We start from the raw sequence: 26,301 nt of genomic DNA on the forward strand, positions 1-26,301 counted from the left end.
GGTGCGACGCTTTTGTTCAGCAACACTGTGCGTGGTGGCGGTCAAAGTCCCTTCATCTTGGCTCGAGCGTTATCGTAAGGAATGGCATATATCTGCAATGTGAGCAAACAAGAGACGTCTTCAACTCTTCTGGAACGATTTCTTGCAAATCTTGCGTTTGTTTTTCAAAAGGACCTTTGTTGGTTTGAACACTTAGGAATAAAGAAGCGTTTTTTTCTGGTAATTGGGTTTGTAACTGCAGTAATTGACTACATAAACGTAATAATGTTTATTACCTTTAAACAACAGAGATCGACACAAAACTCCTGCATTGTAAAATAGAAGTTAACACGAAATGTCAAATAAACGCGAAAACTGCAACTGACGAAAGCAACAAGAAAAAGAGAGACTTTAAGCGGAACTAAGGAATGTAATTAAACCTCGCAGGAGTACAAATAACCCTTAAGGCAAAGAGTGAGCAAAGTACAGAGAGGAGCCCACGAGAGTAAATTGCTTAGTATAGCTAGCGGCAATAGGGGTGCAACCAGGCAAAAGAAATTCGAAAAGTCGAGGAGGCTTGAGTGTTGCGGCGGGTAAGTCAATCAAAGAAACGCCCAGAGACGCGATGCGAAGCGGGGGTTCAGTGCCTCCCATACAACAAGTCACTTCTTGATGTCTCTCGAGAAAATCTTGCCCAAAAATGACATCGGCTCAAAGGTCCTTTAAAACAGTGGTCGGCACCCGCCGGTCCGCGACGAGTTCGTTACCGGGCTGTATACTTTTTCAGGGTAAATGCTTCAAAACACTTTGCTCATGTATCCCGGGGATGATATTATCTAATTTAGGCGTTTTCATTGCTAAATATTTGTAGGTTTTTGAAGGCCGGTCCGCGATAAAATTTCAGTTTCAAATACGATCCGCAGTAGAAAAAAGGTTGCCGACCCATGCTTTAAAATACCGAAAGTCAGCGAATACGAACGGCCAAGTAAAGAGATTGTAGCCGATGTAGAGCCAGAGATTGCCATAGATAACAAGAAGAAGCCATGGTAATGTGCGTATGAGGGCCGGATGTCTGTAAGTAAAGTGACTGAGCTACCTGCTTGCTGATAAAGTTACCGGAGGCACCAGAATCAATCAAGATTTTCACTGGTCTAGACTCCAACGAGCCGTCTGCGAGAGCGGGTCCCAGACTTAGGGGAGCCCCAGCGAGAGAGTGAGATTTGAAAGCGTTTGAAATATAGCATCGTGCAGAGAAACACACAGCTGAGGTGGGGCGGAAACGAGAGCTGCTTTGATTAGAAGAGGGGCTCCTTCAAAAAATCTGGGAGAAATGTCGTCCTCTTTTCCCGCAGTACTAACACACAGCTTTAAGAGACGGGCAAGCAGATCAGCTGCGATGCATTGCACCGCCGCAGAAATAACAAGACTTTGCCCGGGGTCGATTTGTACGTCGAGCAGTGGCCAGAGGCACATCGTGGTACAACTGAGCAAATGAACTAGCGGCGCTTTCAGTACTGCCGGCGGCGCTTTCCGAGGGTGCCGAAACAACTAATAAATTTTTACCCATCAAGAGAGATTGTTGTTGTGATTTGGCAAGATTTTCAGCGATTACGGTGGCTTTAAGTAGGTTCAAATCTTCAATTTCTAAAAGACGCTGCCTAATCGAAGAGGAAGAAAGACCATTAATGAAGGCTTCTCGCGTTAAGTCGACTTTGTATTGATCAGCAGTCACAGAAAGAAAGGTGCAATCTTTGGCAAGAGTTTTCAGTTCGCGTAAATATTCAGATATTGATTCATCGGAATTTTGAATGCGACTCACAAGTAGATATCTAGCAAATACGTTGTTCTTCTTTTTTACGTATATTCGCTTTAGTGCCACGACGATATCTTCAAAAGAATCGGCATCTTCTACATAAGAAAAAGCATCAGGTGATAAACAGTTCATAACAATTAGTTTCTTGTGAGCGGCAGTAACGGTGTTTTCGCCTTCAGAGGGATGGTCGATATAATCTGTAACAGTGCGAAGCCAATGCGTAGTGTCTGTTAGCATTAGGAGCTTCAGGTTCTATCGTCAAAGTGTTCGGGCGTAGAAGCAGCTTGTCCGTCGGATATCTTCTGTTGTTTAAATTGCAGTAATTGACTACATCAACGTTAAACAACAGAGATCGACACAAAATTCCTGTAACGAAACATAGAAGTTAACACAAAATGTCAAGTAAACGCGAAAACTGCAACTGACGAAAGCAACAAGAAAAAGAGAGACTTTAAGCGGAACTAAGGAATGTAATTAAACTACGCAGGAATACAAATAACCCTTAAGGCAAAGAGTGAGCAAAGTACAGAGAGGAGCCCACGAGAGTAAATTGCATAGTATAGTTCGCTGCATTCTCCCTCGGTAAAAATAATGTTTGGTCAGGTGCTGTTGTGATGTAATGTTTTGGATAAAGTCTACCACGCGCTTCAAATACACAATACGGGCGTTCGTTATCCAGCAAAAGAACTCAATGGTAAGCAGATCGGATTGAAAACGGTATATCTCAAAATATGCCTACGGTTAGGGCTGTTGGGGTTAGGTATTATCATCAAAAATTCAATGAAACTAACCCAAACATTTACTTATTAATGTAAAATTTCAAAACCTTACTTCCCCACCCTACCCCCATTTAGCCGCTAAATAAATAATTTAGCTCCTGCGCCACCTATCGAAAGTGAGTTATGGTATAGTAGCTCTTCCGAACTCACAACACGCCGGTTTTGGAATTTCCACAGGCGTTTACGGTGACAATAATTGCTGATTCAAAAATTCCCAAACCGGTGTGTTGTGAGGTCCTGTGTCAGTAGCTCTACCAGGGGCGGCTCGTGCGAGGGGGCTGCGGAGTTGCAGCACCCCCTAGATATTTTGCTCCCTTTCCAACAACCTTCACTTTTTCGTACTTTTCCATAATATTTTCTTTTAGGTAACAATCAGTTCACATAACCTTGAAGCAAAAATACATATTTTCTTATTCAAATAGAATCCGGCAAGTAAGTACAAGTTTTTTTTTTGTCTAAAATCGCAGATTGTCTTTATTCGGAAAAGTGCAAGATCAAAGCAATTTGTGAAGACATGGACCAGACCTTGCAAGAAATAGGAGATTTGTAAAACAACTCAAATATTAAATACAACAACTTTTTGAAAAATTGAGTAATTCAGTGATATGGTGTAACCTCTTCAAATATATTGTTTTCAAAAAGTTCAACACATTTTGTTGAAGAATGAAATGAATGACACGTTTGTGCGTTGACAAATATAACAGCGTAGAAATCTTCCTTGAGTCTAGCTTTAGAATGGTCTAAATTGTACACAAGCACAGTAATAACTACGCGGTGTGACTGCAAGTGAGAGAGCAAAAAACCTAAAAAAACAACTGCAGTGTTATATATGGCTGTACACAGATAAAAACTTTGAAAATGATGCATTGGCACAGATTTAACTGTCGACATCATCAACCGACTCTCCAGCTTTCAGTTTGGCAATAATTTGTTTCAGTCTGACAACCTCACGCGTTTCGGCATTTTTGCTGGCATCATTGGTAATTAGTTTTACTCGCGATGCGTAAGTCAGGGAAATTGCGCTCTCCGCACAATTGTAGTCAGCAGGTGAAACGTTCACAAACATAAGTGTCTTTGCGTTTCCACCGAGGGAATCCTGCATCAGCATGGTAAGTTTGTTGTTTCTGTAGGGAATAAACCCTTGTTCACTCGACAAGGCAGAAATCACGTCTCCCAAAGCTGAGAGAGATTTGTTGATAGAATTTGCCTCTTTAAGCTGAGTGGCAGTGGCTCCGGTTTTACCTACACGTTCTCTCCCGGCCAAATCAACCAAGCTCAACTTTCCACGTGTTACAGCTCCAGTTGCCAAGTTTGTACTTTCGATTACAACTCCGATGACAAGATGGGATCTAGAGCTTGCACTGTTCATGTTTGTCGAAGCAATATGACGACTTTCAGATCCTTTCGAAAAAATTTCGTATAAACCATCGGCAGATTCAGCTGTTTCAACTGCATCCTTGGACAAATACCATCCCCTTGTCTTTTTTTATGTCCAGTCGGACTTTTGACTTTTACCCAAGAGATCTATCAGTTTTTCGTTGTACAATTCAAGCATGTAGCAGGAAATCTGAAAATTAAACTTCTGTTGGTTCGCTTTTATCAGATCAAAAATTCTTCTGAATGCTCGAGGAGCAATACCAAGATTTTTTTGTTCCTTGTCGCCAATCATGGTGTACGTTTTTCCAGAGCCCGTTTCCCCGTATGCAAATATACACACGTTGTATCCGTCGACCGCTGACTGGACCAGACTGTTTGTGTCCTCGAAAATGTCTTGTTGACTATTCGACTCTGGAAATATTTGATCAAATTGAAACTCTTTCAGATCTCCCCGGGCTTGCTCGACTGTTACCGTGTAATCATCAGGGGAAAACACAGCGCTTTTGTTTTGCTTTTCAGTGGAACTCAACGGACGTACACGGCAATACACGCGAATTTTTCCTTTCATGTCTTCAACCATGTTGTGGTACTTTTTTCTTAAGATTCTTTCGGAGTTATAGTTTTCTGTCAGGACTTTGTTCATATTTGTCAAATCTTTGAATTCGCTTTGTAATACGGGCACCTGCTGTAGTGCCACCACTCCAGCACCAGCAGATTCGCGAAGATGTGCACATTCCTGCTCTTGGGCTGTAAGTTTTTTTTTCAGGTCAGCCAATTCCTTAGAGCAGGGGTTCTTAACCTGGGGTGCACGCACCCCCAAGGGGTGCGAGAACTGTTCCAAGGGGGTGCGGGGATGCTGAATCAGTAAGGTTGGTTAGGTCTATTCTATATAAATACAAAAACCCATCATCAGTGTTGTACGTTAAAACAGTAATGGCGTCAACTCTTTGTTGACACTCACAAGTTGATCATCTATTTAGCCAATTATTTCTCTTCATCGGAAATCTCCAGTCAGGATATCTGAGTTAAATTTGGTTTGACGTTTTGATTTTCAACTTGGTGATTGTTGCATTTTCTCTGTAACGTCACAGACGAGATCAATTGTCCTTTGTTTATGTGAGTTTCTTGCTGCTAATCAAGCTGTAGCAAACGCAACTTTTTTGTGTTGATGAGGTAAAAATGAATGCGAAAGTATGTCTTGACAGGCTTGTGTATAAATAACGGAAGTGTTGTCTATAGTCCGTACTGTGGTGTGATAGGTTCAGTTGTCGAGAGAAAAACGCGAAACTGCTCCAACGGTCGGCATGTTGCAATGACAGTTAAAGCACAGTTTTAAGTTTAACTTCAGCAATTTATTTCAGTGACGCGTACAAGACTGCCTATTTTATATGTTGCAGACTTAATTTTTAAAAAGGGCTGGTTAGAATTTTTGATTTGGACCAAACGTTAATATTACCAAACTTTGTTTTCAACATGTCCAAAAAGCGAAAGTGGAATGATGCCTATGTTCAGTATGGCTTTACATTTATCACCGAAAAAGATGGTACACAACGTCCGCAGTGTGTCCTGTGCGGCACTATGTTCTCAAATGCAAACTTGAAGCCATCGAAACTTGATGAACATTGCAAGAACAGACATGGTGGGAGGAATGCAGGAAATGACATCGCGACATTGCAAAGCAAGAGAGCTAGATTTGATCGCGCCGGAACATTACCTATGTATGGATTTTCACCATCAGAGAAACCCTTATTGAGAGCTTCTTATGAAGCTGCATACCAAATTGCTAAGTCAAAGAAGCCCCATACGGTTTGGGAAGAATTGATCAAGCCATGTATTCTTAAAATGGCAGATATTGTTCTTGGGAAGGAAGCTGCAAAAAAGCTGCAGCAAGTATCTTTATCTAATGATGTTATCCACAATCGAATCATTGATATGAGTAAAGATATCCTGGAGCAGGTTGTTGCTGACATAAAAGCGAGTCCAGTAAAGATTTCACTGCAGGTTGATGAATCCACTGACGTGTCAAACTGTAGTCAGCTAATAGGGGTAGTCCGATATGTGAAAAACAAGGAAATTGAAGAGAGCTTTTTGTTTTGTCAACCATTGAAAACTACATCGCGAGCCAAAGACGTATTTGTTGGGCAACCGATCAGGATTTGGTGCATTACTAAAAAAAGAAATTCCCAACCTGAAAATTACCCATTGCTTTCTTCATCGGCACGCTCTTGCATCAAAAACATTGCCCATGGAACTAAACAATGCTTTGCGAATTTGCGTGAAGGTTGTGAACACGATTCGTGGGCGTGCACTGAATCACCGACTGTTTCAATTGTTTTGTGAGGAGTTGGGTAAGGAACATACCGTGCTTTTATTTCACACCGAAGTAAGGTGGCTGTCGCGTGGTCGTGTGCTGACTCGTCTGTTTGAATTGCGAGATGAAATTAAGGAGTTCCTCTGCAAAGTAGGAAATGAAATGGCTAAATATTTTCAAGAACCTAAATTTATTCAAAACCTTGCTTATTTGGCTGATGTTTTCACAGCACTTAATGAGCTCAACCGCTCTTTACAGGGACAGGGAATCAGCGTAATTCATGCATGTGAGAAGCTGTCTGCATTTAAAGAAAAGCTTCAGCTGTGGATTAGACGAGTAAAGAAAGGAAACTTGGTAAATTTTCCTTCCCTTCAAGAAACACTGCAGGAAAGTGATTCCTTGCATCCAGACCTTCTTTCAACAATTGCTGAACATTTGCAAACGCTTAGTACTGCGTTTGATGGCTACTTCTCGTGTGGAGAGTTACAAACCTGTGACTACTGGATCCGTCATCATTTCAAGCTGAATTTGGAAAATATTGATGACAATAGCGAATTTATTGAAGATCTCATTGACATGAGAAGCAATACTGCCATTCAAATGGATTTTTCCGATAATAGCCTGGAGCACTTTTGGGCCTCTCAATTAGAAACATATCATGCTTTAGCAAAAAAGGCTCTTACTGTGTTGGTGCCTTTCGCAACAAGTTATTTGTCTGAAACAGGATTTTCTTGCATGCTTCACATTAAAACAAAAAACAGAAATCGTTTGGACCCACAGCACGACATGCGAGTAGCACTTTGTACCAAGACTCCAAGATTTGATTTCATTATAAATGGGAAGCAACAACAAAAGAGTCACTGAGACACAAAAATGTATTACTGTAATTTCGTTCTTTCCTTTGCAATTTCTTTTCTTTGGTATTGTGTTACTGTGCTATCAGTTACTTGAGTAAAAATTAAATTACATTGTGTTTGTTATTTAAGCACTTACAGAAGGGGGTGCGAAAATTGGTTGGTGATTTGAAAGGGGTGCAACAAGGAAAAAAGGTTAAGAACCACTGCCTTAGAGGATGCTTGTAAGTTGCCTTGTAAATCAGTGTTGGACATTTTCATTTTTTCCAGCTTTTTGATTTCGAACTCAAGCTTTTTTTCCAAATCCTTAACTTGCTTTTCCTTTCTCTTTTTGTCTTTGTCAACACCACCAGCCGAACTTCCTGTTATTGGACCAACAGAGTTAATTTGCCGTTCGAGATACTGTATTTGTTTGGAATATGCATCGTTCTGTTTCTTTAACTCGACCAGCATTTTGCGACTTTTTTGCAGTTGCTGGTCTACCCCACGTTTTTCTGCTGTTTTGGGTCTTTTCATTTTAACATTCGAGACATCTTTTTCTGATAAGTTAGCCGCTGCTGCAGATTCGTAATCTCCGCCAATCATTAGTGCAACAGCAGCAACCGCTGTTTTCATAGATATAAAACCCTCTGAAGTTTTCTCTGAATCATAATTTGAATCTTCTGATGATGGTTTCATGATGTCATCTTCTGTTTCATCTAGAAACTGTGTTACATCATCAGATTTAAGTATAGAATCAACATCTATCGTGTCCTCAACAATATCCACTTGTCTGTTAACTTCGTCCATGGGTTTCAGAGCTTCAAATTGCTCATCTAAACCTGACTGGTCCTTTTGGTGTGCAGTGAAGTCACCTGGTAATATTTTTCCAGATGCATTTGTTTTCAAAGGTTTGACGATTGCATCAGCTTCATCATTTTGCTCTGCGATTGGTTGTAATAACTTTTCTGTTTGTTGTAAGTCATCAGCAATCTTTTCCCCTTGTTCATCAGTTTCTTCCACAACCCCAGGTACCTCTTTTTTATCATTTACAAGTGGCATGAAAAAAAATTTTTGGGCTGCTTCTTTTTTAGCTTTCAAAGATGATGTTTTTTCTTGTAATAGCTGTTTATTTTTCAACTTCAGGCCATCAACTTTGACTTGGGGAAACTAATCGTGACTTTAAAATACTAATCACATGGTGAAAAGAATCAATTTTTGACTGATGCTTTGCTTGTAATGTAATGTTATGGACTAGAAATGGAACAATTCTACTCAGGAAAAATGAAACAAGCCCTACCATCAGCATCCACAGTGAAAAGGATCTTATCACACACAACATCATCATCCCTGAAAGTACATAAAGAATCAATATCAGTATGTTTATTTATTTTTATGCTTTACATAATGTGTTCTTTAATTACTAACTTATTTCCTTTGCCTACCTATACTGTGGATATAATATACACCTATGTTTACACTAGCCCATATTCTTTAATCAGCCAAAGGTTTGTTCAAACAAACTCAACAAAAAGCTTACCTCCTTCCATAACTTGTCTGCCTTCCCATGCCTTGGGATTTAGCTACTCCCCACATAAATGGCACTTATTTCCAGTGTTTATCATTAGAACAAAACATTCCAACTACTTCCAATGGTGAGTCATTTGGACAATGATACATTTTCCTCAGTAGCCCACAGTCAGCAATACAGTCCAGCAGAATTCAAACACCTGTTAATAGGATCAAACCAGTTATCCCTAGTACATCTTAACACAAGAAGCCTGCACAAGAACTTGGGAAAAGTAATTGAGCTAATTCATACCATTAACTGCAAACCGGACATTATAGCCATTTCGGAAACAAAGCTCACAGTAAACAAACATAACCTAATTAACATGCCTGGCTACAACTTCCTTGCAACTGACTCTTCCACTCATGCTGGTGGTGTTGGCCTTTACATCAATGATTCAGTCCCATTTAATCCACGTTCTGACCTTCAATTGCACCATCCAAATACAGAAGATTTATGGGTAGAAATCCAGGCTAATAAATCCAAACATGTCATAATAGGCGTCATTTACTCTCATCCATCCCACAATATTCTGCAATTTCAAAATTCAATGACTACAGCCATTGATAAAATGAACACAAACAAAGAAACATATTACATTTGTGGAGATTTTAATATTAACCTACTTAACAACACCCCTCTTACACATAACTACATTCAAAGCTTACAAGCATCTGGAAATCATTCCCTAATTGACACTCCGACCAGATTTATGCCCAATCAACAACCATCCCTTCTTGATCATATATACACGAACAGCAACCCTGCACTCTCCCTAGCAGGCACTATAACGTTTGACATCAGCGATCACTTACCAACATTTATGCTTCTAAAAGGACACAAATCACACACCCAGACCCAAGTCTGGATACGTAAATTTAATTTAATAGATAAAAGTCAGTTTTTAGCAGATTTAGATTTAAAATTGTCTAATCATATCAGCTCCTACCTCGATAATCCCAACAAGTTATTCTCCGAATTTAATGACATCTTCATATCAGTCCTGTATAAACATGCTCCTCTTGTTAAACTCTCTAGATCTCATCAAAAATTCTACAAAAAGCCTTGGATTACAAACAGCATTATAAAGTCCATAAAAACTAAAAACAAACTATACCGCAAAGCTATTAAAAAACGGACCATTGCGGCATATAATAAATACAAAAAATACAATAACACATTAACTCATATAAAAAAGAACGCCAAAATCAACTACTATGCAAGTATTTTACAAAGTAACTCTGGCAACCCAAAAAAGATGTGGAAGGTAATTGGGGATATACTAAACAAAAGGAAATCATCCCCACCCATCTCTTCCATGAAAACATCAAATTCCGATCCCACCACAACTTCTCATCCCCTAACAGTTGCCAACAACTTCAACAAGTACTTTTCCACAATTGGTCTGAAGCTTGCTCAATCCATTCCAGCATCAAATCATTCACCTCTAAAATATATCACCAGCACCTTCAATCATTCCATGTACCTACACCTTATTGATAACTATGAGATGGAAAGCACAATAAACAATCTTAAAAATAACTCCTCTAAAGACACCTTCGACATTCCCTTAAATTTAATCAAAGTTAGTTGTCCAATAATATCTGCATACCTTACTGAAATCTACAACCTTTGTATAAGTACAGGTGTATTTCCAGATGACATGAAAATTGCTAAAGTGATTCCAATTTTCAAAAGTGGGGACCATCAACTTTTCTGCAATTACATACCAATATCAATCCTTCCACATTTCTCGAAGATATTTGAAAAACTTTTGAAAAAAAATCTAAATTCTTACCTAAATAAATTCAATATCATCACAGATAATCAAGCTGGGTTTAGAACAAGTTTCTCAACAACACTTTCGCTTCTAGAATTATACGACTACCTTTTAATGCAAAATAGTGTAAAGAAGACAACATGTGCAATATTTCTGGATCTCAAAAAAGCATTTGACACCGTTGACCACCAAATTCTTCTTGGTAAGCTTGAAAAACATGGAATTAGAGGCATTCCATTGAAACTTCTCACTTCGTTTTTGACCGGTCGTAAACAATTTGTAATGTTAAATTCAACACAGTCTCAATATCAGGACATTGTTTGTGGCGTCCCGCAGGGCTCAGTTCTTTCTCCAATTCTATTTCTCATTTATATAAATGACTTACCTTCCATTACCAACTTCAAAACAAACTTATTTGCGGATGACACAGCTCTCTTCATGTCCAACAAAAACGTCCAAATATTAGAGGTTGAAGTAAACCAGCAACTAAACAAAATAAGCCAATGGATGTCTTCAAACAAGCTTACCATTAATACTTTAAAAACTAATTTTATAATTTTCCCTCAAAAATCAATCTCACAAAAATGCTTTAGCGTAAGTTGTGGTCAACAGAAACTAAACCAAGTGTCCCATACTAAATACCTCGGAATGATCATAGATGACAAACTCTCTTGGAAACAACATGTTGCATAACTTGCAAAAAAGCTAGCCTCCGGGTCAGGTATGCTATTTACGCTTAAAAAATATTTGCCATCAACTTCATTAAAGCCTGTTTATTCAGCTCTTGTCGCAAGTCATTTGACTTATGGCATTCTGAGCTGGGGCACGGCTACATCCCAAACTCTACATCATCTAAATGTTCTTCACAATAAGGCTGTCCGAAATTTAGCAAACGTATCATACAGAGAAAACTTAAATCATGTATATTCGAAAAGTCAAATTCTTAAAATTCCTGACATGTACAATTTTGAACTAGAAAAATTTATGTTCAAAGTTCACAATAAGCTACTGCCTCCTGTCTACACCATTAGTTCAATTCATAATCATATAACACGTCAGTCTGCCACTAACCACTTTTTCATCAAACGAATGTCCTCAACAAAATCCCAGACAGCATCTATTTACCAAGGCCCAAAATTATGGAATTCCATTCCTCATTACATAAAAAACAACCCTCTTCGCTTGTTTAGCAAATTATACAAAAAAAGCCTTTTGGATATGTATCTGACCTGGTAAGTTTTTACATGTGTGCCATACTTCTTATCCGCATTATTTTTCACGTTACTTTCCAATGCTGTGTACCTTTCGCTTGTATTCCTCCCGCCAGTTCCCTAGCAACCACGTGTAATGTATGATAACATTTACAAGACCAATACAGTACATCATTTGCATTACTGTAAACTGTGCACACTGCTCTAGTTTTAATTATCAAAAGACTCCTGCTGTGTGACTATCTTTTTTCCTTTTTGCCTATTTATCATTATTTCTGTACACGGGTGGCTGACTCGATGACCTATATGGTCCCTTCGCCATCCACCAGTTGCTTGCCTATTATATTTTATTTGCATGCAATAACCGCGTACGCAACTGAAAATAAAATGATGATGATGATGATGAATGTATGAAGAAATGTCTCAAACTGGGTCTGAGTTTCATTTTCAATCGATTGGTACTGATTTTCAATTTTAGCAACAATTGAGAGATGATTCAGTTTCATGCTTTTCATATCATCAACAATTCTACTAATCATGGCATGAGCATACTCATATGGAATATATGCTGTTTCATGAAACACATCAGTTTGTGTCAAGTCAGGCTCTTTTTCTTTAATCAGTGCTGATTGCTCCTTAGGCTTGTTGGTGGATTGAACAGGGGAGGTTTTTTTTAGTTTGTGATAAAATTGCTGATGACGAAGTTCATCTATAGCCGTTTTCGGGCTATTTTGCAGAGTAAATCCACCAACTGATGAGGAAACTGGTGCTGATGTTGGCCGATTTTCATAAAATAAAGGTTCCACCTTGTTTCTTCCTAAGATGACTTTTGACCCAAAGTTCTTCAGTTTATTTAATTTTGTTTCTTTTTTGAGAATTGGAATAGGTAGATGACTGTTTTCAACCCCACTGTGAATACTTTCTTCAGACTTTTGTGTGGTAGAAAACATCTGATGTGAGGAAGTTTGTAAACTCTCAGTACTTCCAGGTAACAAAATCTCACTCATATTCATTTTCAATCCAATTACCTTACTTAGTTATGTCACCTTATTCAAATAGAATAAATACAAGTCATCAGACGTGTTGACGTCCTACAAGAGGTTAATGTCAGCTACCCAACACAGTCGTTGTTATAACACCAAGAGGGTGAAAAACAAGGAAAAAAACGGCGATAACGTAGATAAATTCCGTGTTTATGGGGTGTAAAAGCGACCGATAGCTGATCGGCATTAGAACATTTGTTTTTATGTTTATCGTTTGGCGCGTGAGTTTCAGATTCTAAAAACCAGCATTTTCTGTACCCTGTCCCTGTGCAATTACAGCAACATGGCCGATTTCCTGACATCCCTTTGTTACGTATCTTTGCTGTTCCTTCAGGCGCGTCGTGAAACCTGCCCGTCTCTCCGACGATACATACTCTGAGGCCCTGTCTCGATTGTAGCGAGATGACTTGCACAAATTTACCGGATGTACAAAGAAAAGTCTATAAAACCAGTGTGATTTTAAAAGATTGGGAACTGACAAGATTCATTTAGCTAGTAAACTAACTCGTTCGTTGGTGGGTGGTGTTTAACTCGCTAATATCGGAATATCAATCATCGTCGATTGGATTCCAGTGATTATCGGAATTTAATATTTACCTATCGTTATTTTAATTTTTGTCTGTCGGGATTTTGACATTCGGCCTGTATGGCACGTCCAGATTGGAAAGTTTTGTTTTTGCGCGGAGGATATTTTTTTCGTCAAAATAATTGCGCGGATTGTTGCGCGGAATTACAATTTTCTGCGCGGATCGATAGACTTTTGATTGACAGGTGGATTTAACGATTAACGCAATTTGTATGTAACGACTGCAGGACTATGCAGCCGAAAAAAAGAACAACTAAATAAAGCAATAAACACGACGAATCTTCACTTTTGTTCTATTGCGCACGCAGCTATTCTGCTAGATTCAACAATTTTTCTTTTTCATAACGATTCAAACATTTTGCTGATTTGTTTTATGAGGATAGTTTTGGATTGCCAAACTGCTCTTAACTGTTTTCAATTATTTGTCATACAGAAAACATTGTTTTATGTAACATGCCCAGCCGACAGTCACTTTATTAGTCAAACTATGTACTAAAAATACAGATAAATGTACTTTTAACGACTGCGTTAGCAAAATAGAAATGTTATTTCAAGCGTGACGATCGGTAAGTTTCGATGTGCTTGACTGATTTACGTGGATTGTTCGCGAAGTAAGGCTTGTGACGACATAGCACTTCATTGTAAAACGAAAATATAAAATTTTAAAAAAAGTTTATTATGGTTGCCTACGTAAGCTGTGCTAAGTTGCGCGGACAACATTTTTTTGCGCGGATTACACGTAAAAGACTAAATTTGCGCGGATTACAAGGGGAAATTTCCAATCTGGTGGCACGTGACTTAGCAAAATATTTTTGAAGGAAAACAAAAAGTTCAATGCAATACGTAACAATATTTTTCTTAAACATGTAATCACTTTTGAAAGCAAAAAACATAATGCGAAGAGTGGTTTTACAAACTCCCAATACTTTTCTGTGGTCAGCGCTTCAAAAAACGCCATCACAGATTTTAAAACTTGTGCGTTCATGAAACTTGTACGTTCAAAAACTTGTGCATTAAACACTTCTCGCCTAAAATTAAAATCACATGATCATTGACGTCTTTGTTGAATTGCTGAACAGGAATTACGAAATATCAATTATTACTAAAATTATGTTTTCACTAAAATTGTTGTTTCAAACAAACAAACAACAAGCCGAAGCAATCTCACCTCTTCTTAACATACACAAAGAGTAGAGTAATTTTTATTTAATAATATTTTTTTGCTCGTTGTAAAAAAATTTAAGACTACATTTAATAGAAACAGACGAACAATAAATGGGACCTGCAGCAAACGTCCCATTGGTTTTTCTTTTTGTCGCGTTACCATAAAGTAATTGTAAACTAACACACGCCTCATATGTTACACAAATATACTGAGTTTAACGTGAAGTATCAAATTTACATACACCGCGGCATTATTGTCTTGATATAAACCTAAAAAATCTATATAACACCCTGAATTCTTCAATGAATTATTACTACCCCGCTCTGAAGCAAAGACAAACCTCTGTGTCATGAAATATGTTTTCTGCTTGCATGGCTGACAATCAAATGACTATATGCATTACTACACTGTTGCCCACACGAATGAGATGGGTGTCCAACACTCGTACTTGCAATCTTGTGGACTGTGCATCTGTTTTTCTTTTAGTTACGGGTGAGTGCACAACAGTCGCCACTTCTTCTGTCAAAATGTTACCTGCTTTTTAAGCACTATATTCATGTAGACGCATATTTTATGACTTATTTTGACTAAAAAGCTTTAAAACATCTCATAGCTAAATGTTGCATTATATTGGTGTCCTTCATGTTTAAATGAAGTATTTTTGAATGTATAAATAGAACCCAAATATCATAAGCATCAACCAATCGAGACCCCAAAATATTCGTTTACAAAAATGAATTTGACCTATGTGGTACCCGTACCCTCCTTGTATATTTTTTAAAATAAACCGGTGCTTGATGCTCATGCGAATCGGACACAGTATACAAATTCCGCATTCAAAAATGTACGTTGTATCATTTTTTTAGTTTTATAGACAGTCATACTATACCATTGTTACTAGAAACATGTCATTGCTGAATGTTAGAGTGAATCAAAATAATACATATCATAAAAAATCCACCAAAGAATATTCGATAAGAGCTGGTCAAGTCATCGCTTTGAGAAATATTCGGAACAAAGTTTCTGGGTCAACTATGTTAAAAGGCAAATGCCCGTCTGGTGCGACGCTTTTGTTCAGCAGCACTGTGCGTGGTGGCGGTCAAAGTCCCTTCATCTTGGCTTGAGCGTTATCGTAAGGAATGGCATATATCTGCAATGTGAGCAAACAAGAGACGTCTTCAACTCTTCTGGAACGATTTCTTGCTAATCTTGCGTTTGTTTTTCAAAAGGACCTTTGTTGGTTTGAACACTTAAGAATAAAGAAGCGTTTTTTTCTGGTAATTGGGTTTGTAACTGCAGTAATTGACTACATAAACGTAATAATGTTTATTAGCTTTAAACAACAGAGGTCGACACAAAAGTCCTGTAATGTAAAATAGAAGTTAACACGAAATGTCAAATAAACGCGAAAACTGCAACTGACGAAAGCAACAAGAAAAAGAGAGACTTTAAGCGGAACTAAGGAATGTAAAAGCAAACTCAATAACACTTTGGGCGAAAAACAAAAAACATGTTTTTTTACGAAAGTTTCGGAAACTTCGCTGGGGGTCGCCGTAGCTCGTGGTCACGCTTGGTTAACTCGCAATCAGAATTAAACTGCAAAACTCCGTGATTTCCCGCATCACAGACAAACACGTTGTCATGACAATCGCGCGTGACGCCGGCCGGGTACTTCATCTCGTACCTACAACCGCTTAGGACAATTTTTTTTCACAAACATCACAATGATGGGTTTTCTCTTTGGTCTGAGTGAACATGTGGATTTTTAATGTTTAAATCTGGACAAATATTTTTCCCACGAACATCACATCGATGGCGTTTCTCTTTAGTGTGTGTCGACACGTATCTTCAAAAATTTCCACAATAGCCTCTTTCACCAACATTAAATTGTGTTTTCTCATTGGTTTGAGTCAACATGTTTCTCATTGGTTTGAATCAACAATTTCCAATCAGGGCAATGTTTTTCACACATACATCACAATGATAAGGCTACTTTTTGGTGTGAGTGAACATGTGGTTTTTCAATTTTCCAATCTGGACAAAAGTTTTTTCACAAACATCACATCGACGAGGTTTCTCATTGGTGTGTGTGTTTAAATAGCCAACTCGACTAAATCTTTTTCCACAAACATCGCATCAACTGGGTTTCTTTTTAGGTGTGTCAACATGTGTCTTTTTAAATTTCCAGCCCAGGTAAATCTTTTTTCACAAACAACACATCGATGGCGTTTCTCTTTTGTGTGTGTCAGCATGTGTCTTTTTAAATTTCCAGCCCAGGTAAATCTTTTCTCACAAACAACACATCGATGAACTTTCTCATTGGTGTGTATCAACATGTGACTTCTTAAATCTCCAACGCGGCGAAATGTTTTACCACAAATAGCACATCGATGTGGTTTCCTATTGGTGTGAATAATCATGTGAAATTTTAAATCTGTACCTCGGCTAAATCGTTTTTCGCAAACATCACACCGATGAAGTTTCTCTTTTGTGTGTGTCAGCATGTGTGTTTTTAAAGTTCCAAGTTGACTGAATGTTTTTTCACAAACATCACATCGATGAGATTTCTCACTGTTGTGTGTCAACATGTGTTGTTTCAAATGTTCACTAAGACCGAACCTTTTCTCGCAAATGAGACATTGATGGGGTTTCTCATTGGTATGTGTCAACATGTGCCTTCTCAAACTATCACTTTGGCTAAATCCTTTTTCACAAACATCACACTGTTGGGGTTTCACATTGGTATGTTTTACTATGTGTCTTTTCAAATTTCCACGTAGGCTAAATGTTTTCTCACAAACATCACATCGATGGGTTTTTTGATTGGTGTGCTTCATCATGTGTTTTTAAAACTTCCACATTATTTTTTCGCATACATCACCTCGATGGAATTTCTTTTTGGTGTGAGATATGTTCCACAGCCAAGAATGCTACGTTGAACAAATAAGAACATCTCATGATTCGTAACGCTGATTAACATAATTACAAAGTCCAAATTAAAACGAACACCTTTAGCCTTCAGGTAAAGCAGTCAGATTTGCAAAACTAAAGTTTGTGTGCGCTACAATACTTATCACCTAAAATTGCATTAAAATAGAGAAACACAGCACATGCGTTTAACTATTTGATGTCTAACTCTCGGCTGCAGTAACATGCTAAATACCTATATTAACTGGCTTCGCAATGTGGGAGCCAACTGTGCAACAATTTTTCTTCTAACATGTCCGATTACAAACGTCATTTGTATTGGTCACAAACTGGGACAAACAGAAATATTCCACTGGCAAAATTACTAAACCGTTTTTGCAGCGTTAATTCCATCACATAAAACATAAAGGTAATGGAGCAGATATAAATTAATCTCCGCGTAAATATTAGTTCTTACTTGCGCGGTAAGTGGTCGACGTCAAGGCTATGACACATTTTATTCCATTAAAGAAAAGTTATTGCAACATGGTTATTAACTCTATAGAGCTCTTTTGCCAGAAGAGCTCTATAGACTTGATACTATGCCTGGCAGCAACAGCTTATTTATGGTTATTAACTTTTATCCATAAAATTATAGTAGAATAGGTTAAACTTAATGTAGTGCAATAATTCAAAGTGGTTTGGGACAAACAGTTTAATTGAAGGCAAAAATCTGAATCTGAATGTTTTTTTTCAAATTAAAACGAATCAGAACAATTTACAAGTACCCATATTTGATTTGTGCAATAATAATTCTTGCGTCGCTTGCATCATTTGAAAACTTTTTGTCTGCAACTATAAGCTAACTGGCTTCGCAATATGTCAGTCAGCTGTGCAAAAATTTCATTTTCATGCGTACCTGATATGCTCGCTCAAGTTCTTAAACGAACAAAATCAATAGCTCACTAACTTTACAATGCTACTGAAAATCCTTCAACTGGGCTACCATGACATGTGGTCGCGCATACATGAAAAACTTTAGAAAATAATTAGTTGTACAGCTGCCATCTCCAGATTTTGTACGTTTTCATATGAATTTATTTTAAAATCACCAAGAACCCATTCAGGAACGAGTTAAATGCTACATAGTGTTTCTGCATAAAACATTAAAAAAACTGTTTGTTGTTGTTAAAAATATCATTCAGCAGATAAAACTCTTTTCTTGCCTACAAATATGCCGATAGTTTTCAGACAAAACATCAGACTCGTATTAGCACAAAGCCTAGAATGCCTGAGGCTATGACTGTGTGCGTCGATGCGTATAACTTGATCATCGGTGAAGTAACGTCAGTACGTAGTGTCGTCACAATTACGCAGACACGAGCCATGTGAGAAAAAATGCTAACACACAGCGTTGGCCTGACAGGTCAAATGTTTCTGCTTTAGTTCAGCATTTCGCCGGAGGCCTTCCATAATAGCCTGGCTATATGTAAGCTTTGACATGAACTGATGTTATCGCATTTATCTAATTTAGAGCGTTGATCTGGCGTCGGATTCTACACAAATGCAATACAAACAAATTTACTTTGTTCCTCCAATCATACTGTAAATCTCATATTTTTGCGTTTTACCTTACAGAAGATGTGATAATGCTGTAAGGATAAAATCTTTTATTCATTTTACCCTGCCGATATTGATTCTAATCTAGGCGATCCATAAACAACAATGGAATAAAATTCACTGAACACTGATGCATAGCAGCAGGTTTGACAAATGCTCGCCACTTTTAAACGCATGACCAATTAACCGGCCATTCGGCTATTGTCCAAACAATGCAACTTTAAGATGCGATAGGCCAGTGGTTCCCAACCTTTCGTGGACCGTGGTCCCCTAAAAGTAACTTTTTGGCCTCGTGTCCCCCTTCAAGTAACCCTGTAGTACCTGTGGCCTTAAAAATGTAAATGGCAATCTCGTGTTGGAATTCGGTACTAGTTTCGGCTTTAAACGGGTCGAATAGAGTAAAGAAGAACACATAATAGTGATAAGCCTTAATATAGACAAAAAGTATGTGAAATAGTCGACCAAATTAGGGAATAAAGTCAAAAAGAAAATGGCTTTTAATGGGCGTTTCTGGTGAATCTACACCCTTACATTCTTAGCAATTAACGAACAGCAATGGAATAGAATGTTCGCTTCGAAAGCTTCCACTAAAATTTCAGTAATTGTAAAAATCGCTTTCAAACGCCCAACGCACAAATCAATGATATTTAACTGTTTTTGTAGATGCAAACTGGACAACCACAAAAGTAACTGGACAAACCACAAAAGTAGCATCGAACCGGATGGAGAAAGATAAAAGGGAATACATAGAACCAAACAGCTATTAGCGAGAACAATCGGCCTTGAAAAAAAATTATTATCAACACAAATTACTTAGTCCTTCCTATACTGCTATTTGTTTAACGTCAAGCTCGAATGTTATAATATGCCCATCCTGAACATATAAACAAGTATCAATCAATTAAATAAAGTTTTCTCTAACGTTTTGGTTTATAATCTTATATGCGAAGACTGTATTTAGTCACTTCTGGAAGTATATTTTATTATTAGTTTTAAGTAGTGCAATACAATTTTTACACATTTTCTGCTATTTGTAAAATGTAAAAGTTATTTGTCATTATTTGTAAAATTTTAGCTGTTCCGGCAGTTTTTATTTTAATATGCCAACGTTTCGATGTCCCATACGAAACACCTTCATAAGGCTAATGACATAAATTGCAAACACAAGTTATTATAAAGCGAAAAGGGCGGCGAAACACACACACAAAAAAGGGGGCGGTGGTAAAAAGCGCAGTCGAGTGATAACACCTAGCTCAATGGTGCAAAAGCGACCGATAGGTTATCGGCATTATAGAACGGAAGGCAGCAGGAAGGTTTGTTTGGGTTTTGTTTGTACAGATCACTTAAACAAGGAAATCGGTTTTAGTTTTTTTCGGTTCTTTGGAACAGCATAACAACAACTGTTTTTAAAATTAATTTAAAATCTCTGGTTTATCTAGTTTTTTTACAACGAAACAAAATAGGCAATTTAATTTGCAAACACAGCATCAAAATTATCATAAATTGACCACATAAACGTAATAATGTTTATTAGCTTTAACCAACAGAGATCGACACTATAAGTCCTGTAATGTAAAATAGAAGATAACACAAAAAGTAAACCACAAAACTACAACTGAGGAAAGCAACACGAAAACAAGAGACTTTAAGCGGAACTAAGGAATGTAATTAAACTGCGCAGGAATACAAATAACCCTTTAGGCAAAGAGTGAACAAAATACAGAGCGGAGCTCACGAGCGTAAATTGCTTAGTAGCTCGCTGCATTCACCCTCGGCAAAAATAATGTTCACAAAACATCACCACAATACTACACAGTCCATTCGCCATAACGAGCAGGTGACTTTCGTTCACGGGTAGAACGACAAAGATTAGGTGGTGAGTCAGCCGATTCAGTAGATTCAAGGGACGCGGGACTGTCCACTTCAACAGCGACGTCGTCTTCAGATGAAGATATCTCATCTTCTGCTGAGCTCGAAGAGTTCGGACAAGGGGCCAGGTCAGAAGTTGAGACTGTGCTTTCCCGTCCGTTGGAATGCCGCACATGGGCGTACGATGGATTTGTATCCAGCAAGGTCACAGGAGCACACAACGGGTCTCCTTTCGAGCGGACAAACCTACGAAGAAGTACAGTGCCACGGTTCAGCAGCTATGAGGGCATCGAGGTACCAGACAGGACTCGGCGGGAAAAACCAAAAAAAAGCGTTCGTGAGGCGTTTGGTTAGTGGCGGTGCACAGTAGGGTCCGCATGGCATGTGGAGCATCAGATAACACTTCCTCCCAACGGCTATCGGGTAAATTGCGGTTGCGAAGCAGAAGTTTTACCGGCTTCCAGACAGTTTTTTTTTCACATTGACTGTTCCCTTCAGGGTGATATGGCGTGGATTGACTAGTAGCGATGCCACGCGAGAGTAAATATTGACGCGTTTCCTCGCTGAGAAAAGAAGTTCCTCCGTCGCTATGAATATAGTCAGGAAAACCAAAAAGGCAAAATAGGTTGGAGAGGCAACCGATAACGGTGGACGAAGTCATTCTCTTGCAAGGAAAAACAAAAGGATACCGACTGTACTCATCTGCAACGATTAGAAGATAAGGATTCTGACCAGGTACTGGGCCTTTGAAGTCCATACTGATCCGTTCCCACGGTTTGGTAGCTTTAATCAGTTCTCTTGCCTGAGGCTTGTAGAAACGTGGCTTGAGTTCGGCACACACGCGACATCTGTTGCCAACCGATTTAGTTTCATCACTAGTATAAGGCAAATTGTGAGATTTAACAAAATGATACACATACGGGCGTATCCAGGGTGTCCAAGTGATGCATGCAGTGCAGAAAGATCTTGAAGAGACTTTGAAGACGCACATACTCGAGTAAACGCATCGGGAACAATATTCAGCGTACCTGGTCGGTGGCGGATATCGTAGGAATATTGGCCCAACTCTAATCTCCACGATATCATTTTAACATTTTTAATCTTGCCCCGGTTTCTTCGTTCAAACATGCAAGCGACCGATTTTTGGTCCGTGATTAAAGTGAAATGCCGACCCTTAAAGAAATGCGACCACTTTCTTACAGCTTCAATCATAGCAGAGGCTTCCTTTTCAAAATCGGGGTAATTGCGTTCGCAACGGTTAAGTGTACGACACATGAAAGCCACAGGTCGTCCCTTTTGCGACAAGACGGCAGCTACAGCAAATTCAGAGGCGTCTGTTTCCACTTCAAAAGGTCTTTTGCATTTCAAGCGAGTGGCTACACGTCGTGAAAAATTCTTAATCCACTTAGCGTAGTAAGAGAACATTCCTGGTACTCTTTTCAGTTCCTTTGGTGAAGCTGGAGGTGACAACTCAAATAAAGGCTGCAAACGACTTGGGTCAGGTCGAATTTCATTGAAGGAAATACAATGTCCAAGAAAGTCCAAAGTAGTTGTTCTAATTCTGGACTTTTCTTGATTTATAGTAATGTTGTTTTTGCGAGCAGCTTCAAGAAGACGACGAAGGCTGAGATCGTGTTCCTCTAACGTAGCACCGGTAACGGTGATATCATCAAGGTACGAGTATACCTTATGCAACTTATTGTCTTGAATAAAATCATCAATGGCGCGTTGGAAGGCAGCTACGCCATTCGTCACGCCAAATGGAAGCCGTTTGTATTGATAAAGTCTACCACACGCTTCAAATGCGGTATACGGGCGTTCGTTATCCAGCAATGGAACTTGATGGTAAGCAGAACGGAGATCAAGACAGCTGTAGAACCGATCTTGAGCAAATAAATTTACAATTTCCTCAATCTTAGGAAGAGGATAGGCATCTAACTGAGTATATCTATTGACCGTGACAGAATAGTCAACGACGAGTCGTTTCTTGTGACTTCGTGAAACGACTAACACCGGTGCTCTCCAAGGAGAACGGGCAGGTTCAATAATATCAGATTTCAGAAGCCGTTTTACTTCAGCATTGATAAAGCGCATCGGCGAGACCGAGCGGCAACAGGTGTACAACCAGGCAAAAGAAATTCGAAAAGTCGAGGAGGCTTGAGTGTTGCAGCGGGTAATTCCAACAAAGAAACGCCCAAAGAAGCGATACGAAGCGGGGATTCAGCATCTTCTTCTTCGATTATGCAGCGTCTTTTAGAAATTGAAGATTTAAACCTACTTAAAGCAGCCGAAATCGCTGAAAATCTTGCCAAATCACAACAACAATCTCTCTTGATGGGTAAAAATTCATTAGTTGCTTCGGCACCCTCGGAAAGCGCCGCCGGCAGTACTGAAAGCGCCGCTAGTTCATTTGCTCAGTTGTACCACGATGCGGGCAAAGTCTTATTATTTCTGCGGCGATGCAATGCATCGCAGCCGATCTGCTTGCCCGTCTCTTGAAGCTGTGTGTTATAACTGCGGGAAAAGAGGACATTCCTCCCAGGTTTTTTGAAGCAGCCCCTCTTCTAATCAAAGCAGCTCTCGTTTCCGTCCCACCTCAGCTGTGTGTTTCTCTGCACGATGCTATATTTCAAACGCTTTCAAATCTCACTCTCTCGCTGGGGCTCCCCTAAGTCTGGGACCTGCTCTCGCAGACGGCTCGTTGGAGTCTAGACCAGTGAAAGTCTTGATTGATTCTGGTGCCTCCGGTAACTTTATCAGCAAACAGGTAGCTCAGTCACTTCACTGCCAGACATCCGGCCCTCATACGCCCATTACCATGGCATCTTCTTATTTATCTATGGCAACTACAATCTCTTTACTTGGCCGTTGGTATTCGCCGACTTTCGGTATTTTAAAGCATGGGTCGGCAACCTTTTTTCTACTGCGGGCCGTATTTGACATTAAAATTTTATCGCGGACCGCCTTCAAAAAACTACAAATATTTAGCAATGAAAACGCCTAAATTAGATAATATCATCCCCGGGATACGTGAGCAAAGTGTTTTGAAGCATTTACCCTGAAAAAGTATACAGCCCGGTGAAACACCTCCTTCTCTGGGACCAGTTAGGCGGCAAGTATGGCGTCTCAAGGGAATAGATAAGTTGATAACCGAAGATTCGTCTTCTTCTGGACGTGACCACAATGGTTTTGAAGGTGCTGCGTGCGTTAGAGCAATCCAGTTGAGTTGGTCACGGTTGACCCGTTGATAGAACCTCACAGCTTTATTTAATGCAGCCTGGTTGTCGCCCAAACTAGCCTGGTCGAAATCTGTGCTTACGATTGTCCCCTCGTAGATTTCGCACCTTATTTCTTGCAAACGTCGTCGTAGTCCTTCAGCTAGATTTTGATCGCTGTCGCCTAAGAATTCGGTTATAGAGATCTCTTCCTCCAAAGCACAAGATTTGAACTTCAAGCTAAATTCTTGAAAGTTAGAATTCCAAACAAAAGTCGGGACTGCGTTTTGAGTTACAGTTAAACGATTGACCTCGCGTCTAGCAACAGCAGAGAGCTGCAGAGTGCGTGTGCGTCTCTGGGCTCGGTAAATTTCTTCCTCGTCGTCCTCACGGTTTAAAGCTCGTCTTTGTTGTCTGGAATAGTTAGAAAGTCTTGCGAACCTGGCGGACCTACGTCGGATCAATCCTCTGATCTCAGCTCGGTTCATTGCACTATCTCAAATATTAGGCACACACAGAGTTGATTAACACTCTGTATTTCTTGAATATTTGCTTTAGGCGATATCGTCAATTTAGCTCTTGACCAGCCAATAACAATAGCAGTGAGATAGAAGTTTTTCGAAGTAAAATAGAAGCCACAAATAGAAGGCCGAAAACATCAAAGTCCACGCTTATATAACAGTGCAAAACATAAGCCGGTGTACGAATTCTTTTTCTCATATTACTTATATTATTTATTTATTTATTTTCACGGGGTTCGAACCCAGGACTCTCCCGGGGACGAATCCCGATCAGGTTTTTTATTATTTATTTTAAGGCAGCCATGTAATTTATAGTGCCATAGCGCCATTTAGTGAACACCATATGCTTTTTACACAGGGTGGAAACGACGCGTTCTACACGAATCACGACTGCGGAAACACTGAAAATGCCGACGGAAATATGTGTCAAAAGGGAATAAATACTATGTTTACTGTTAGATCTTTCTGGAACCCGAAAAATGGCTGAAAATAACTTATGACTACCATAGAAACGGAAATATAAACATTAGTCTCTCCAGAAATGAGGGCAAACACCTCCCCTTCGTGGTGTGAAACGTTATTGCGAAATAACATGCTACCGTTAACATAAACATTGCACAATAATGTTGCAACCGTTACACCGGTAACGAACTCGTCGCGAAACGGTACCGGGCCGCGGACCGGCGGGTGCCGACCACTGTTTCAAAGTACCTTTGAGCCGATGTCATTCTTGGGCGAGATTTTCTCGAGAGACATCAAGAAGTGACTTGTTGTATGGGAGGCACTGAACCCCCGCTTCGCATCGCGTCTCTGGGCGTTTCTTTGATTGACTTACCCGCCGCAACACTCAAGCCTCCTCGACTTTTCGAATTTCTTTTGCCTGGTTGCACCCCTATTGCCGCTCGGTCTCGCCGATATAGCAAAGAAGACTTGCGCTTTATCAATGCTGAAGTAAAACGGCTTCTGAAATCGTATATAATTGAACCTGCCCGTTCTCCGATGTGAGTCGTTTCACGAGGTCACAAGAAACGACTCGTCGTTGACGATTCTGTCACGGTTAATAGATATAATCAGTTGGTAGAGCGCGAGTCCCGGAAAGACTCCTGTCGTGGGTTCGAATCCCTTTTTTTTTTTTTCTCATTTTGTTTATGATAACGGTAGCAGAGTTGCAAGCGGGCCCGAAATCTGAGCCCGAACCCGAAAGTATAAGCCCGAAGCCCGACCCGAACCCGAAACGTTTTTGAGAAGCCCGTTTAGGCCCGAAATTTTGATTGACAGGTCTATCCACGAAAGCCTTGCAACAAAGTATGAGAAAGAAAAAAAGAGAAAAGACAACAAACACAATGAACAATAGTAGACAATGGGGTAAACAATACGTTTTAGACCAGGGTGGGCATTCGATCAAAGCGAGAGAATTGTTACTAAAAAATGACGGAAACGGAACGTAAAGTCAGGCCCGTTTTGAGCCCGTTTTCTGACAAATACCTAAGCCCGAACCCGGCCCGAAAAGCCCGGCCCGACTTGCAACTCTGAACGGTAGCATGTTATTTCGCAATAACGTTTCACACCACGAAGGGGAGGTGTTTGCCCTCATTTCTGCAGAGACTAATGTTTATATTTCCGTTTCTATGGTAGTCATAAGTTATTTCAGCCATTTTTCGGGTTCCAGAAAGATCTAACAGTAAACATAGTATTTATTCCCTTTTGACACATATTTCCGTC

The 26,301-nt window shown here is 39.4% G+C and overlaps 2 protein-coding genes, 1 long non-coding RNA gene and 1 pseudogene across 3 annotated transcripts; all 4 read right to left on the reverse strand.

The window, feature by feature from the left end:
- Window positions 1-1,366: 1,366 nt before the first annotated feature.
- Window positions 1,367-2,029, reverse strand: LOC145219545 (uncharacterized). Its single transcript, XM_080086895.1, has one exon. It carries the CDS (start codon window positions 2,027-2,029, stop codon window positions 1,367-1,369), a length of 663 nt encoding a protein of 220 aa, XP_079943021.1.
- Window positions 2,030-2,411: 382 nt separating this feature from the next.
- Window positions 2,412-13,521, reverse strand: LOC145218357 (uncharacterized; annotated as a pseudogene).
- On the reverse strand, window positions 9,040-12,003 carry LOC145218356 (uncharacterized). The gene is made up of 7 exons (XR_013857577.1): window positions 11,085-12,003; window positions 10,828-10,928; window positions 10,461-10,550; window positions 10,275-10,378; window positions 9,970-10,109; window positions 9,612-9,715; window positions 9,040-9,194 (listed from the first exon to the last, which is right to left on the reverse strand). It is a non-coding gene; the product is annotated as an uncharacterized LOC145218356 (long non-coding RNA).
- A 2,289-nt stretch (window positions 13,522-15,810) lies between the features above and the next one.
- Window positions 15,811-17,761, reverse strand: LOC145218350 (uncharacterized). The gene has a single exon (XM_080085758.1). It carries the CDS (start codon window positions 17,285-17,287, stop codon window positions 16,541-16,543), a length of 747 nt encoding a protein of 248 aa, XP_079941884.1. The 5' UTR covers window positions 17,288-17,761; the 3' UTR covers window positions 15,811-16,540.
- Window positions 17,762-26,301: the final 8,540 nt, after the last annotated feature.

Source organism: Phallusia mammillata, chromosome 3, assembly GCF_965637545.1.
Source record: "Phallusia mammillata chromosome 3, kaPhaMamm4.hap1.1, whole genome shotgun sequence".
NCBI lineage: Eukaryota > Metazoa > Chordata > Ascidiacea > Phlebobranchia > Ascidiidae > Phallusia > Phallusia mammillata.

Coding starts and splice junctions, on each gene's coding strand:
- LOC145219545 (XM_080086895.1), bottom strand. CDS start 2,029: ATGCTAACAGACACTACGCATTGGCTTCGCACTGTTACAGATTATATC.
- LOC145218350 (XM_080085758.1), bottom strand. CDS start 17,287: ATGATGAAGCACACCAATCAAAAAACCCATCGATGTGATGTTTGTGAG.